This window comes from Notolepis coatsorum (assembly GCF_963971535.1).
Source record: "Notolepis coatsorum genome assembly, chromosome: 8".
Taxonomy (NCBI): Eukaryota; Metazoa; Chordata; class Actinopteri; order Aulopiformes; family Paralepididae; genus Notolepis; species Notolepis coatsorum.
In genome coordinates this window covers 138,839,514-138,855,417 of record NC_140172.1, presented here as the reverse complement: position 1 = coordinate 138,855,417, position 15,904 = coordinate 138,839,514, and the positions used below count along the sequence as shown (strand labels likewise).

At 39.5% G+C, this 15,904-nt stretch overlaps 1 protein-coding gene across 1 annotated transcript in view; it reads right to left on the bottom strand.

Moving 5' to 3' along the window:
- ephb4a (eph receptor B4a) overlaps nucleotides 1–14,994 on the bottom strand; it is a 108,740-nt gene extending 93,746 nt beyond the window's left edge. Inside the window, exon 1 of the mRNA XM_084320566.1 lies at nucleotides 14,180–14,994. Coding sequence (XP_084176692.1) covers nucleotides 14,180–14,273 — 94 coding nt within the window. The 5' untranslated portion in view covers nucleotides 14,274–14,994. The remainder of the gene's footprint in view (nucleotides 1–14,179) is intronic.
- Between the last annotated feature and the right edge of the window lie 910 nt (nucleotides 14,995–15,904).

Below are 15,904 nucleotides of genomic sequence, written 5' to 3'. Positions count from 1 at the left end.
TTTGGACTCATTTTTCAAATTAAATTGTTGTATTTTATCAGGTGCAAAATGCAAATAAGTAAACATGGCATTATATATCAGAGGTGAGTAAGAAAATGACCAAATATTGATTGTTAAGAATGAGACTGAATAATGACATCACACAATAGTCTAATGATTAGTCTGTTGTGTGATGTCATTATTACTTAGTATTAGACTAATCCTAATGAGATATTCCTCTAAATATGACTTCGAAAACAGTCACAATTTCAGGAAAAAATTTATAAAAAAAAAATAAAAAATCAGGTGGCCCCCATAGCTCTCAGATGATAATTCGAACCCTGTCAATACACCAAGCTAACTTGACACAGTGTTTAATGAGAGTAGTAGTAGAGGATTCAATACACCAAGCTAACTTGACACAGTGTTTAATGAGAGTAGTAGTAGAGGATTCAATACACCAAGCTAACTTGACACAGTGTTTAATGAGAGATAGTAGAGGCTTCAATACACCAAGCTAACTTGACACAGTGTTTAATGAGAGTAGAGGATTCAATACACCAAGCTAACTTGACAGTGTTTAATGAGAGATACTGTAGTAGAGGCTTCAATACACCAAGCTAACTTGACAGTGTTTAATGAGAGATACTGTAGTAGAGGCTTCAATACACCAAGCTAACTTGACAGTGTTTAATGAGAGATACTGTAGTAGAGGCTTCAATACACCAAGCTAACTTGACACAGTGTTTAATGAGAGATACTGTAGTAGTGGATTCATACATCAAGCTAACTTGACACAGTGTTTAATGAGAGATAGTAGAGGATTCAATACATCAAGCTAACTTGACACAGTGTTTTTTTTTTTTGATCCACTTTTTCTCCCATTTTTCTATATTTTCTCCCATCCCAATTTCGTATCATCCAATTCAACCCTCCCCTGTCACGAACGCTGTTTCTTGCCTCCCACAAGCCGGCTGCAATGTGGACTAAGTCATACATAGCACAAGTCCCCTCCGGTACTTGAGGTAACAGCAGTCGCATCTTTTCACCTGCGCAGCTCGATCTCTCAGTGTCGAGGAGTAACGCGTGGGAGGCTCACGCTGCCCCCGACACTTCCTGATTCTACTGCGCAGGCGCACCAACCGACTTGTAGGAGTCGCTTGTTCACAACGTTCGATCCCCACCCTTCAGTTTTCCCTCCCCGTAATACGGCCAATGTGTATTACTGCGGACGACCAGCTAAACTGAAAACAATGTGGAGAGCTGGATTCGAACACGCGAATCCTAGCGTCTCCACACTGGTGGCGAGTGCCTTGCCCACTACACCACCTAGCCGCCCTACTTGACACAGTGTTTAATGAGAGATACTGTAGTAGAGGATTCAAGTTTCAAGTTTCAAGTTTCTTTAATAGTTGCCATACAGAAGTACAGAATACTTTTATACAAAATGCTTCTTACTGTTACGCTCCAGAGACTGTGCTAGACAAGATAAGTATGAAATAAAATAGTATAGCATGTAAAATAGAAGTAAAAAGTGTTCAGTATAGACATATGTACAATGTTCGATGCAGACTAGAAGTAACTGAGTTACCATACAATATACAATATACTATGCAATGTACTAATATACAATACTATATATAGTGCAAATCAGAAATGGGATGAGGTACAATTTAGGTACAATTTACAGTAAGGTGTACGAGTTGTAGTGCAATACATCAAGCTAACTTGACAGTGTTTAATGAGAGATACTGTAGAGGATTCAAGACATCAAGCTAACTTGACAGTGTTTAATGAGAGATACCGTAGAGGATTCAAGACATCAAGCTAACTTGACAGTGTTTAATGGGAGACATACAGTACAAGTTTCTTTTGCCACTGAAACAGAAATCTAGCTCAAACTGAAGTTTCCCTGAAATCCCTTGAGGCGTGTGTGTTTACCTTTGCGAAGCAGCTGGATTTGCGAGATGGGTGTGTGCGTGTGTGTGACACTTTTGTTGTGTTGGAAAGGCTGTCAAAGTTAACGCGTCATTAACGTGTTAACGCACAATTCTGTTAACGCCACTATTTTTAACGCACGATTCACGTTTTAGATTCTTTTTTTAAATAAAATAAAGTTACACTTTTTTTTTTTATACTAGACTTCACTCATGTGTATTATTGATACTCTCCTTGATACTATGTTTGTTTCTGACTCAAAGTGTGTGTGTGTGTGTGTGTGTGTGTGTGTGTGTGTGTGTGTGTGTGTGTGTGTGTGTGTGTGTGTGTGTGTGTGTGCGTGCGTGTGTGTGTGAGAGAGATAGAGAGAGAGAGAGAGAGAGAGAGAGAGAGAGAGAGAGAGAGAGAGAGAGAGAGAGAGAGAGAGAGAGAGAGAGAGAGAGAGAGAGAGAGAGAGAGAGAGAGAGAGAGAGGGGGGGGGGGGTGAGAGAGATGAGGAAGGGACAAGAGAGAAAGAGAGCTGTGAGAGTGTGTGTGTGAGAGAGAGAGAGAGAGAGAGAGAGAGAGAGAGAGAGAGAGAGAGAGAGAGAGAGAGAGAGAGAGAGAGAGGGGGGGGGGGTGAGTCCTCAGCCCTTGTGTGGGTGAATGTAACAAGTTCCTAACGTTTTCTTTCCCTTATTATTTCATGCAAACTTTATTCATTGTTTTAAATTATTATTTTCTTTTAACTTATTTTGTGCATCACTCTGTTTTGAATTTGATGCAAATTTGCAATGCATGAGGGTCATCCTTTTGTGTTAAATGGCTGCATAAAGCAAGCATTTGTTGACTCATGTTGATAAGATTATTAAAACTTGAAAGATATCCGTTTAAGGTCGATTTAGAAAAGAAAAAAATGCGATTAATTTGCGATTAATCGTGAGTTAACTATGGACAATCATGCGATTAATCAGATTAAATATTGTAATCGATTGACAGCACTAATTGGAATACCTTAGAGTTATCTAAAAGATAAAAATAATAGTTTGCGTTTGTGTCAACAACATGTTTCCTACTTCGCGTAACATTCATAAGACCATTGATATGGACTGACGCGCAGAGGTTTTGACTAACATTCGAGTTACATTGACCCAAACAATGCAGGCAGATTATTAATAATTATTACTATTGATACGGATGGACGGACCCAAACAGTGCAGACAGAGTGGAGGTAATGTAACGTTAATTATTATTACAAATGGTAACTCTGACTATTTAGTTTGACAATAAGTATTAAGCATCAGGTATAACGTTATTGCAATAAACACAGATAATATTTGAACAGAATGTATCTCATTTGTCCGGGACATTGAAATCTTCCTGGACACCTGGACCGGCACCATTTTCTCTAGCGGGAAAACCCTGCTCTGTCCTTCCTTACTGTCACATGGGTGCAGGAGGAAGGTTCCAAGAGTGTTTATTAAAGGCTGTTTAACACACATTTTGTAGTTTGAAAAACTACTAACTAAAACAGACCTGGGCATTGTACGGCCCGCGGGCCGGATACGGCCCGCGGGATGATTCTGACCGGCCCGCGAAAGATTACATGATAATAATAAAAAATAAAAAATAAAATAAATTTACTTTTTTTTTTCATGTCAACGTTCACACGCACAATATACGCTTAGGAGACATGCTCAGAAGATGTTGGTTCTCTTTGGATCCACCTACATATGTGAACAGACATTCTCAGTCATGACGTTTACCAAGTCCAGGTACAGATCCTCTCTCACTGATGAACATCTGGCAGCTGTGCTTCGCATCTCCACCTCAGACATGCAACCTGACTTTGATGGACTTGTTAAAGCTCAACAGAGACTGGATTTCTCACACTGAATGAAAAAAAAAGAACTGAAGAACACTAAAATGTGGAAATATAACAAGTGAAATGGGACACTTGATATTTTTTTTCTTTTTTTTGCACAGTTATGAAAACATTAAATGTTTAATATAGGCATGTAAAGTAAAAAAGGCTACAAAACTGGGACACTTTTCTTTACACAGTTCAGTGACATGTCTTGTTTATTTTTGCTATAAGATGATGTGATGTCTTTAGAAAGCTAAGAACATCCTTGTTTCAATAGTATATGAAACTCAAAATGCCCTTTGTTATTAATGTTTCACATTTTGTTTATCATTTTGGAAATAAATTCTATTTGAATAAATGATAATTTTTGAAAGCTAACCTCACCTTTTAATTGCCAAATAATAACATACACTCTTACCAGGGGTCAAAACAATGCCATTTACTGCTTTTTATATAGAAATAAAATGTATATTATGCATAATTGAGTTTGGAATTTTGGCCCGGCCCCCCAACATATTTTCAGTTGCTCATTCGGCCCCCTGGGAAAAATAATTGCCCACCCCTGAACTAAAGGCTTGAAATTAGGAATACTACAAACTAACCAAATGTAGACAAAAACAGAATACACACTAACCTCAAACAATGACACCACAAGGACAGAATAGAAAGACAGGACTGATATACAGAGAGAGAGTAGGCGCTAATTGACAAACAAGACACACCTGGGCTGACAGGAAACAGACTAATACTAAACAGAACACAATACAAAGAGACTAGACCAAGACAAGATAAACATAATACAAGAAAATACTAAACTAATGGGGGGGGGACATGAATGGGAGGGAAAGAGAGAGAGAGAGAGAGAGAGAGAGAGAGAGAGAGAGAGAGAGAGAGAGAGAGAGAGAGAGAGAGAGAGAGAGAGAGAGAGAGAGAGAGAGAGAGAGAGAGAGACAGAGAGACAGAGAGACAGAAAGAAAGAACACAGAGGTAATGAGTGGGGCAATCAATGGCCATGGTAGAGGTGGGGAAACAGAGTGAGAGGAAGTCCAAGGCCTGGGAGAAAAGGCAGTCCATTGCCAGGCAGGAAGGGCAGATTGTTACACTTACAATGTGAAGCATGGCTGACTACTTCAACTTTTCAAGTTAAGGACCCAAATTACTTTTTTTCCCTCCACGTTGTGGGTCCCAGAAGGGGTGCACGGTATAAACGGTATAGAAAGTACACCGGTATGAATTTGCACTATGGTATGGTTTGGTATTTTGATAATACTATACTGGAAATGTATTCAAATTCATTCAAATAAATACTTGTCTTTGACCAATCTGAAAAAATATTCCAGAAACCAGGCCCCTGGCCTACTGTAAACCTATGAGCAACGTCTCTTAGCGGCGGACAGACTCACGCACGCCTTGCCTGGTGGAGACAATTAACTGCTCTCAGCCAGGCTGCAAACCTTGCCACCAAGACTAATATACTGTGTCCTCTGTGAGTAGTGGATCAAAGAGACATTATGTATGAATAAATACATGTCAATAAATATGTTCTAAAGTTTGTTTTGCAGTCCAGTGTCATTTTATTTCATATTTGCTAAAGTACCTATTGATATTCACTCCAAACACCGGCGGCGTGCGTGCAGCACCAAGATACAACAAGATCCCCCCCCCCCCCCCCTTGGAGGGAACATGGAAGAGACCCTGGAGGGAACATGGCCGTCACGGCATTATGGGTTTAAAGTGGTATATAAACATTTGTAGTTAGAAACAGCCTACTAGGTGAAAACAGCAATCCTGTATTGATCTTAGCTATTAAATCCGCCATGAAGGGGAGATGGTGTAGATGGTGAAGAGAAAGTTAGAGATACAAGTTTGAGCCTTGAGACATGGACTGTGGGAAGGGAAGTGCAACCCGATAGTAGGAATATGTTCCTACTGTTTTGTATGGTGCATGTAAATGTGAGTGTGTTATATAGTGCATGTAAATGTGAATGTGTTATATAGTGCATGTAAATGTGAATGTGTTATATAGTGCATGTAAATGTGAATGTGTTATATAGTGCATGTACATGTGAATGTCTTGTATAGTGCATGTACATGTGAATGTTTTTTTTTATCCACTTTTTCTCCCATTTTCTATATTTTCTCCCATCCCAATTTCGTATCATCCAATTCAACCCTCTCCTGTCACGAACGCTGTTTCTTGCCTCCCACAAGCCGGCTGCAATGTGGACTAAGTCATACATAGCACAAGTCCCCTCCGGTACTTGAGGTAACAGCAGTCGCATCTTTTCACCTGCGCAGCTCGATCTCTCAGTGTCGAGGAGTAACGCGTGGGAGGCTCACGCTGCCCCCGACACTTCCTGATTCTACTGCGCAGGCGCACCAACCGACCTGTACTGTAGGAGTCGCTGTCCACAACGCCCGATCCCCACCCATCAGTTTCCCACCCCTTAATACGGCCAATGTGTATTAGTATGAACGACCAGCTAAACTGAAAGCAATGTGGAGCGCTGGGCTCGAACAGGCGAGCCCAGCGTCTCCGCATTCGTGGCGAGCGCCTTGCCCACTACGCCACATAGCCGCCCATGTACATGTGAATGTTTTGTGTAGTGCATGTACAGGAAGAGAGTGGAGCAAATGAAGAGGAAAGTAGGTAAAATGAATTCAAATGTAAAAGAGGGAAGATGTGCATGCTTCACCGCCCCGCCCCCCCCCCCCCCCCCCCTCCCCCCACCCACCCCATTCAATCTACCCCCTGTGGAGGTCGAGTTTAACTTCTCCCCATTCGTTAAACTAATCTCTCACGGTCACATTAAAGTGAAACAAGAATTGCTTGTGTTTCCCATAAATATATTGATATCTTGTGAGAGGACTGGAAGAACACAGGTTGGGCGGCTCCCAGTCAGCATGTAGTTTCAAGCCATGTTCTTGATTTGTTCAATTCCACCAGCGGCAGCTCACCAGGTTCAATTTACTGAGGTATTGATTAACTGAACCAGGTGTGCCGGCGTCATCTAGTACTCAACCCCCCATGTCAGTCAAAACCCCACTGAGTTAAAACCCCCTGAGTCCTGAGAGTCTTTCAGGAGGGTCACAGGGGTCTGGGGGGGCCTGAGAGGATGGGGGGCCCATAATGCCAAAACAAGCTTCTCAACACTGTACCCTTTATATCTATTAATAGGCAATGAACATTGTGTTTTGAATCTCAATTCAAATTATGCTAATTCCGAGTGTAGACTCTGTGGTTATATTGTGAGTGACATAATGTGACGGCTTAATGACGGCCCTTCCCCGCTCAATTATGTTGCCGGGTGCCGCAGCAGTGGTTTGCTGCTTGACACCATTAGTTACACAGCCTTGGTGCAAAACAGAGGCCTTTTTAATGACACTTGAGAATAAAACAGAATTGTCAAATAGCCCTCGGAAATACCACATTATAGGACACCAGGTCCTCGAAGGACACTTCATAACCAACCACACTGTAATCATGGTCATCAGAATAATCATAACTACCTACCTCATTACTATACTCTACCCATGCAACTCTGTATGATATAGCATGTACAATAGTGCTGTATATACTGTACATATACATTTATATATTTATATTTACAGCATATATATATATATATATCCATATCTGTCAGAATATACCTGCATAATCCTTCTATATACCTACTTATACACCTGCATAATAGCCCGTATAACTCTGTATGATAGCATGTACAATAATGCTGTATATATACCGTATATATATATATCCACATCTGTCTGTACATCTGCATATAATCCGTTGTACATAGCTGTAGATACTATATCTGTACATAATAGCCCTTACCTGCTCTTACTAGTTACTCTGCTGGCCAGTATGACTTACTACCCTAGTGTCTTTATACCTGTAGCACTGTACATATTAATACTACAACTTTGTACATAAATCTGATTAACACTATTACTCAGTAGTACAAATGTATATATTTTATACCCAGTTTAATCACCTGTACATTGCATATTACTATTGCACGTGTACTGTTACATGTGCACTCTGGTTGGATGCCAAACCTATTTTCTGTTGCACTGTACAGTACACGTGCTGTATGATGGCAATACATTTGAATCTGATCTTTGAATATGAATATGTTTTGACAAGCTGGAGATTTAAGCAAGCAATACAATATAATATATTGTGATTGGATGGCAAGCAATATAATATAATATAATATAAATAATAAATTCTGAAAATGGCTCTATAAAACCCGCACTTATTCTCAATGTACCTAGACAACCCATACATGGTGTGAAGGGCCTGAGTTTGTGGTTTGTCTAGGAGGTTGTGGTTGTAAGGTGTCATGAAACTGTGGTTGTCCTAGAGGTCACAGTGGGTGAATGAATGAAAACTTTATTTAACAGATTGCAGAATGGGTACAATACAGTACGGCTCAATACACACAATTGTTAAGGGGATACAGACCAGAGAAAGACGTTTGTCTTGTTTACATCAGGGTCCCCCATTTTCAATTCACAGTGAGGTCAAGTTTAAAAAAGGAAATGCCCTCACTACATTGACATGACTACTATGGGGACTAATATCATCACACATGAACGACACTATTGTCTATTGTATCGCTGATCCTGTGAAACTGGCCACTGACAATCTGCAACTCTCTTTTAATGCTTCGTTAACGATGTATATTAGTTTGGTGCTTAATGCTAGTAAGATGTAGTAACGTTGTTTTCTAAAGCCAAAGATGTTGACGACTTGCATCTATCTACTGTGAGTGGGTCTGACGTTGAGGCAGCATCTATCTACTGTGAGTGGGTCTGACGTTGAGGCAGCATCTATCTACTGTGAGTGGGTCTGACGTTGAGGCAGCATCTATCTACTGTGAGTGGGTCTGACGTTGAGGCAGCATCTATCTACTGTGAGTGGGTCTGACGTTGAGGGAGCATCTATCTACTGTGAGTGGGTCTGACGTTGAGGGATTCTCTGCGGCAAATGATTGGCTTCTTGTAAAGGAGTAGAGTCTGCTTCCCTATGATTGGCTTCTTGTATAGGAGTAGAGTCAGCTCCCCTATGATTGGCTTCTTGTATAGGAGTAGAGTCAGCTCCCCTATGATTGGCTTCTTGTAAAGGAGTAGAGTCTGCTTCTCTATGATTGGCTTCTTGTAAAGGAGTAGAGTCAGCTTCTCTATGATTGGCTTCTTGTAAAGGAGTAGAGTCAGCTTCTCTATGATTGGCTTCTTGTAAAGGAGTAGAGTCTGCTTCTCTATGATTGGCTTCTTGTAAAGGAGTAGAGTCAGCTTCTCTATGATTGGCTTCTTGTAAAGGAGTAGAGTCTGCTTCTCTATGATTGGCTTCTTGTAAAGGAGTAGAGTCTGCTTCTCTATGATTGGCTTCTTGTAAAGGAGTAGAGTCTGCTTCTCTATGATTGGCTTCTTGTAAAGGAGTAGAGTCTGCTTCTCTATGATTGGCTTCTTGTAAAGGAGTCTGCTTCTCTATGATTGGCTTCTTGTAAAGGAGTAGAGTCTGCTTCTCTATGATTGGCTTCTTGTATAGGAGTAATAATAATAATAACTTTATTTGTATAGCACCTTTCATACAGGGGATTGCAGTTCAAAGTGCTTTACATCAGTACGAAATAAAACATAAAATCAGTGTAAAACAAGCAGCAAGAGCAAAGCATAAAGTGGGATAAAATAATGCAGATATATTAATCAATTCATATCAGAACATCACGTTCCAATAGGCTTCTGTAATCTGTTACGAAACATGATACGGTTATAGTATGCACCCAGCGGATAGAGGGGCGTAAAGATAAAAGTAAAAATAAGTAAAAATGAGCAGACACATAAAATCACAGTTTTTCAGTAGAGTCAGCGTCCCTGTGATTAGCAGAGTCGTTGAAGCAGCTTCGCTGTCAGTGTTGGACGATGGGGATGTAATTCATAGACACGCAGCAGCTTCCACTCTTAAGCCCTTAAGACTCCGTATATCATTCAGCCGTTCGATGTATCACTGGTGATGGTTATGGCACCATTGTGTCCTGTATAATAGGGTTGGATGGTCCTGGCAGAGAGGCGAGAGCTGCATTGGCATCTGTTTCTATATAAAGCCATAATTGGAGATTGTCCAATTTATCTCACTTCTCTGTTGGAGTGGACATCTGGACCCTATGGCACACCATCCATCCACCATCCACTCGCACAGTTTGTAGTAATCAACTTGGGAAATCCGCTTTTAGCGTCTGTGCTCCTGACATGTACAGAACATCATATACAATAAACTCTAAAACTGAACACGTTGGTATCCTTTGGTCCGTTTAAATACTTAATCACCAACCATTCCACCATAATCTGCAGTTGTTTTAATTGATTGTACAAACTCTATTATCATTTCACATAATATTGTACTATTGTTTATTGTATTTACAATGTGTTTATTTTGAAAATGAGGGCTTGGCCTCAATGCATTTTGGAGTTGAAATAAAGATTGAATGAATGCACACACTCACTTAAACAAACAACACACTGCAGCACCCACTCTCCACACTTTAGATCACACAAACACACTTTATATTTATTAATAAAGGATTTGCACTACAACTCGTACACCTACTGTAAATTGTACCTAAATTGCACCTCATCCTATTTCTGCCTTGCACTATATAGTATTGTATATTAGTACACTACACAGTATTGTATATTATATGGTAACTCAGTTACGTCTACTCTGCATCGAACATTGTACATATGTCTATACTGAACACTGTGACCTCGTTTTTTTTTACTTCTAATTTACATGCTATACTATGTTATTTTATTTCATACTTATCTTGTCTAGCACAGTCTCTGGAGCGTAACAGTAAGAAGCATTTTGTATAAAAGTATTCTGTACTTCTGTATGACAACTATTAAAGAAACTTGAACTTGAAACTTGAATGAATGAACATGAACACAGCAGGATTTACAGCCGTCAGGCACCACCGTATGGAAGCTGAGACCTGTATAGAATGTAGGCTATATACAATAACGACCGTTCTGATCACAGGTTACAGTCTTCTGAAGAGTGTTCTCTCTCCCCAGCAAACAGACAAGTATACACATCTGTACGTTATCACGTCATCTACCCACAACAACAACAACAACAACAACACACGTGTCCGAAAATAGGTCCTGAAGATACAATCGTATATCATATGGGCCGGGTATCACTTAACGTGGACCGACGAGGGTCTAGATTCAGAGAAGCACTGCCTTAAAGGACAGTATGGCCCCACAAATGGCTTTGTTTACATTAGTGATAGAGCTAGTCTGTAGCCTGCTTACCTGCACATAGTCCCTTACTATATCTATATCTGTGCATATCCTACTCTTTAGTGATAACCGATATTAATATTGCTGTTTTGGTCGATACCGATATTTACCGATGTCGATATCTCTGTATAGAAAACACTTTTTTATGATAATCAAATAAAGAGCTATTTTCCAAAACGCTTTTTTTTCTTCTTTACTTTTGTAATTTATTTTCAGAAATTACTGATATTTTAGTATGGTATTATATCCGCGGCCGATATTATATTTTGACATTGGAACGATACTGATGTGTAAAAAAAATTACCATATCGGCCGATATATCGTGCATCACTACTACTCTTACGCTGCTGGCCAGTAGTAGTCATACTGTCTCTATTTAAATAATACAACTCTGTACATACATCTGATTAGCACTACACTTTTTATATTTGTATAGTTTAACCACCTGTACATTGTATATTGCTGTTGCACTTTACTGTTACATTTGCACTTTGGTTGGATGTCAAACTTATTTTTGTTGTACTGTACTTGAGGTGTATGATGACAATACATTTGAATCTAATCTAATCTAATGATAATATCTATATTATAGCTAATATTTATAGTGATATAGCCTCATATTTATATTGATATAGCATCATATGTATAGCGATATAGCATCATATGTATAGTGATATAGCATAATATTTATAGTGATATAGTATAATATTTATAGTGATATAGCATAATATTTATAGTGATATAGTATAATATTTATAGTGATATAGCATAATATTTCTTTTTTGATCCACTTTTTCTCCTTATTTTCTATTTTCCTCCCATCCCAATTTCGCTGTTTTTTCCAATTCTCCCCTCCCCTGTCTTGAACGATGCTCGCATACGCCCCCCACAGGTCGGTCATAGGGAGGATAGAAGCCTTGCATCACGTGTCCCCTCCGGTACACAAGGAGGCAGCCTGTCACATCTTTTCACCTGCCAGCGCGGACTCTCATTGGCGAGGTGTAACGTGTGGGAGGCTCACACTACCCCCGCTATTTCCTGTCTCTACTGTGCAGGCGTCCCCCAACCGACCTGTAGGAGTCGCTGTCCACAACGTCCAGATTACCACCCATCGACTTCCACCCGCTGACTCTGCCAATTGAGCCAGTATGACGGCCGGCCCAAGCCGGAGGCAACGCCGATAGCCGGATTTGAACCCGGTGTCTCTTGCGTTGGTGATGAACGCAATGTCCGCTGCGCCACCCAGCCGCCTATATAGCATAATATTTGTAGTGATATAGCCTAGTCATTATAGTGATATAGTGGAATATGTATAGTTATATAGTATAATTAATATGTATAGATAATGATATAGTACAATATGTATAGTAATATAGTATAATATGTATAGTGATATAGTCTAATATCTATAGTGATATAGCATAATATGTATAGTGATATAGTCTAATATGTATAGTGATATAGTATTTATAGTGATATAGTATAATATTTATAGTGATATAGTAGTATAATATTTATAGTGATATAGTATAATATTTATAGTGATATAGTATAATATTGATATAGTATAATATAGTGTAATATGTATAGTGATATAGTATAATATGTATAGTGATATAGAATCATATTTATAGTGATATAGAATCATATTTATAGTGATATAGAATAATATTTATAGTGATATAGAATCATATTTATAGTGATATAGTAAGTAAGTAAGTAAGTAAGTAAGTAAGTAAGTAAGTAAGTAAGTAAGTATTTATAAAGCACCTTTCATACATGTCATGTAGCTCAAAGTGCTGTACACAATTATAGGCATATATAACGATAAAAGCAATAAAGTCATAGTGATCAGTTAAGATCAATGTTAAAAAAAATAAAATAAAAATAATAATAATAATAATAATAGTAACGTAAAAATGAAAATAACGTAAAAACAGTCATTTGCTTACCAGTTTGGGAGAACAGGTCCGCACAAACATTTCCGCTCAGTGGCAACCGGAAGTGCACTAAACCAATGCACTTGTATGGTAGGTAGCAATGTTTAGGTCTTATAATGCTAGTGTAGTTACGTTTTTATCAGTGGTCATAGTTGGGTCCATAGTGCTTTACCAAGTCCCACGGATCCATCAGTGGCCGTGTATTGTGTGCGTATGTACCCGTTCGCTCATGTGGTCAGTGGCCAGAGTTGGGTCCACAGGACTTATCCAAGTCCCATGGACCCATCAGTGGCCGCGTCTTGTGGTAGAAAGAAAGAAAAAGAAAAACGTATAAAGAAAACAGTCTAAAGTTTGAAATAGAATATAGAATAATATTTATAGTGATATAGAATAATATTTATAGTTATATAGTGATATAGAATAATATTTATAGTAGTGATATAGAATAATATTTATAGTGATATAGAATAATATTTATAGTGATATAGTTATATAGAATAATATTTATAGTGATATAGCAAAGACTTTTTTCTGCACTCTGAAATGTATTGTCTGAGCCGGAGACTGACAGCATAGCTTTGACAGCAAAACACAAGTTTTATTCTTTATGACTAATTGTTTTAAGGCTGCAAAAAGTTTATTTGCTTTATGATAGCCATGTAGGCCTACAATAATACTGCATATACCATATCGATATCTCCATATTCCCACTTATATTCCTGTTCATATATGTATTCCTGTTTATATACACACTGTACTATATCGAAATCGATATCTGTATCCCTTATCTATATACCACTGGCCAGTATGGCTTACTTACTACCATAGTGTATTTATACTTGTACTACTGTACATAATTATACTGTATACATCAGATTACTCTGCTTGTAGCTTCATTATAATACATATTCACTTGTTTACATTTAATCACTCTGTATGTTCTTATTGTTAATTATATTTTGTGTGCACACACTGGTAACTGCATGGTTAGATTTAAATATAGCCTATACTTATTGTCGTTGTATACTGTACTTGTGCTGTATGATGATGACAACACACATTTGAATACATAATGCAACAAGCCCTATAAAGACCGTAATTTCCATCAAACCGTTAAAGATCACAATGTGAAAACAGCCAAAGTTTATAGAATGTCCAGCCTTACCTTCCTCTGCGGACGTCTCCAGGAGCAAACGGTGCAGCAGCACGACCCACAGCAGGACTAACCCGCTCCACGGAGGCTCCATAGCGGCTCGCATCTGCAGATACAACCTCAAGTGTGCTGGTTCTGGGTCGGGGTCTGGTTCTGGGTCGGGTGGATGTATCAGAAACTAATGTGGGTCATTGGCTGCAACACTGTGCACATCTCAGACACACGATACACAGGCTCGTTCGCCCAGGAACATTTCACTCACAAATATGAGGAATAAATGGGTCATAGGTTAATAACATTGCAGTAGTGGGGGGAGAAAGACTCCGATGGTCTCTGTACTAACTTAATATTAAGCACGACGCGATCAGACCTATAATCAAAATATGGTCCATATGTCTTGTTGTGTGCGTCTTTTCAGAGAAAACAACACTCTTCCCAAACCCAGGCTCTCACGTTACTTTCTCCATAATAATAAGGAATGCATAGAAACTTCCCACAGATCGTTATACACTTATAGGCTGAAGCTCTTTGTCCAAAAAAAAATACATTCCAGCCAGAGAACCAAACAGGTTCCCTCAGCAGCGCGCTGTCCGTCCTCCTTTATGTCGCGTATAGTTGTATACTTTAAACAACACAGGCTGCCTTTATTATTATTATAGTCCCCGTCTGCGCGTCCTTTAGGTCGGAACAAAACAACAAGAATAATCCAGTGAGGTGGTCGTCTTTACCTAGACGCGATCATCCGCCTGGTCTGGTCTGGTTTTAGAGACGCAAACATGTCAAATGCATCTAGATCCAGGCCCTCTCGGCAGATCAACAGATTTACATGCGGAATATAATAATGATTCTCCTGCGGGCTCTAATGTGGCTGTGGGGCTGCTTCACAGAGGACTTCTCTAATAATGTGGCTTCACAGTAAGAGGACTTCTCCACCAGCAGCAGCAACACAGACACGGATTCTCAAGTCGCATCACACCGGCGCTCCGCCTCCACTAAACACTCACTACGAACGCAGACTGTGTGTAACAGTCCAGACGCTACAGACATGGGGACTGATTGATTATTTGATTGATTGATTGATTGATTGATTGATTGATTGAAAATTGTATGAACAGATTGCAGAATGGGTACAATACAGTACAGCTCAATACACACAAGTGTTAAGGGGTACGGTACGGTACTCTATCCCCCCCTCTCACAGTGAGCTGTGGTGTTCCACAAGGAAGCATACTAGGAGGACCGCTACTGTTCCTAATTTATGCAAATGACATGTCGTCAGCTTGTGACTGCAACTTGTTCTTGCTCGCGGACGACTCAGCCCTGCTGGTCTCTGACAAGAACAAGTTACAGGTTGAAAAAACCCTCAGCTCTGAACTCGGCAGAATCTGCACCTGGCTCGATGATAACAAACTATCATTACACCTGGGTAAAACAGAGTCCATTCTCTTCTGATCAAATAACAAACTCAGCAAGACAAACGGCTTCTCTGTTACAGTGGGTAACAATATTGTCACAAGGAAAGATGAAATTACATACCTGGGTTCCATCCTAGAGGCTAATCTCTCCTGTGACAAAATGGCATCCAATGTAATAAAAAAAGTCAACCAACGAACTAGATTCTTGTACTGGATCTCCTCTCTGGTAAACAAGAATACCCTGAAGACTCTGGCAGGAGCACTCATTCAAGGGTACTACGACTATGCTTGCACCTCATGGTACCAAAGCACCTCAAAGCAA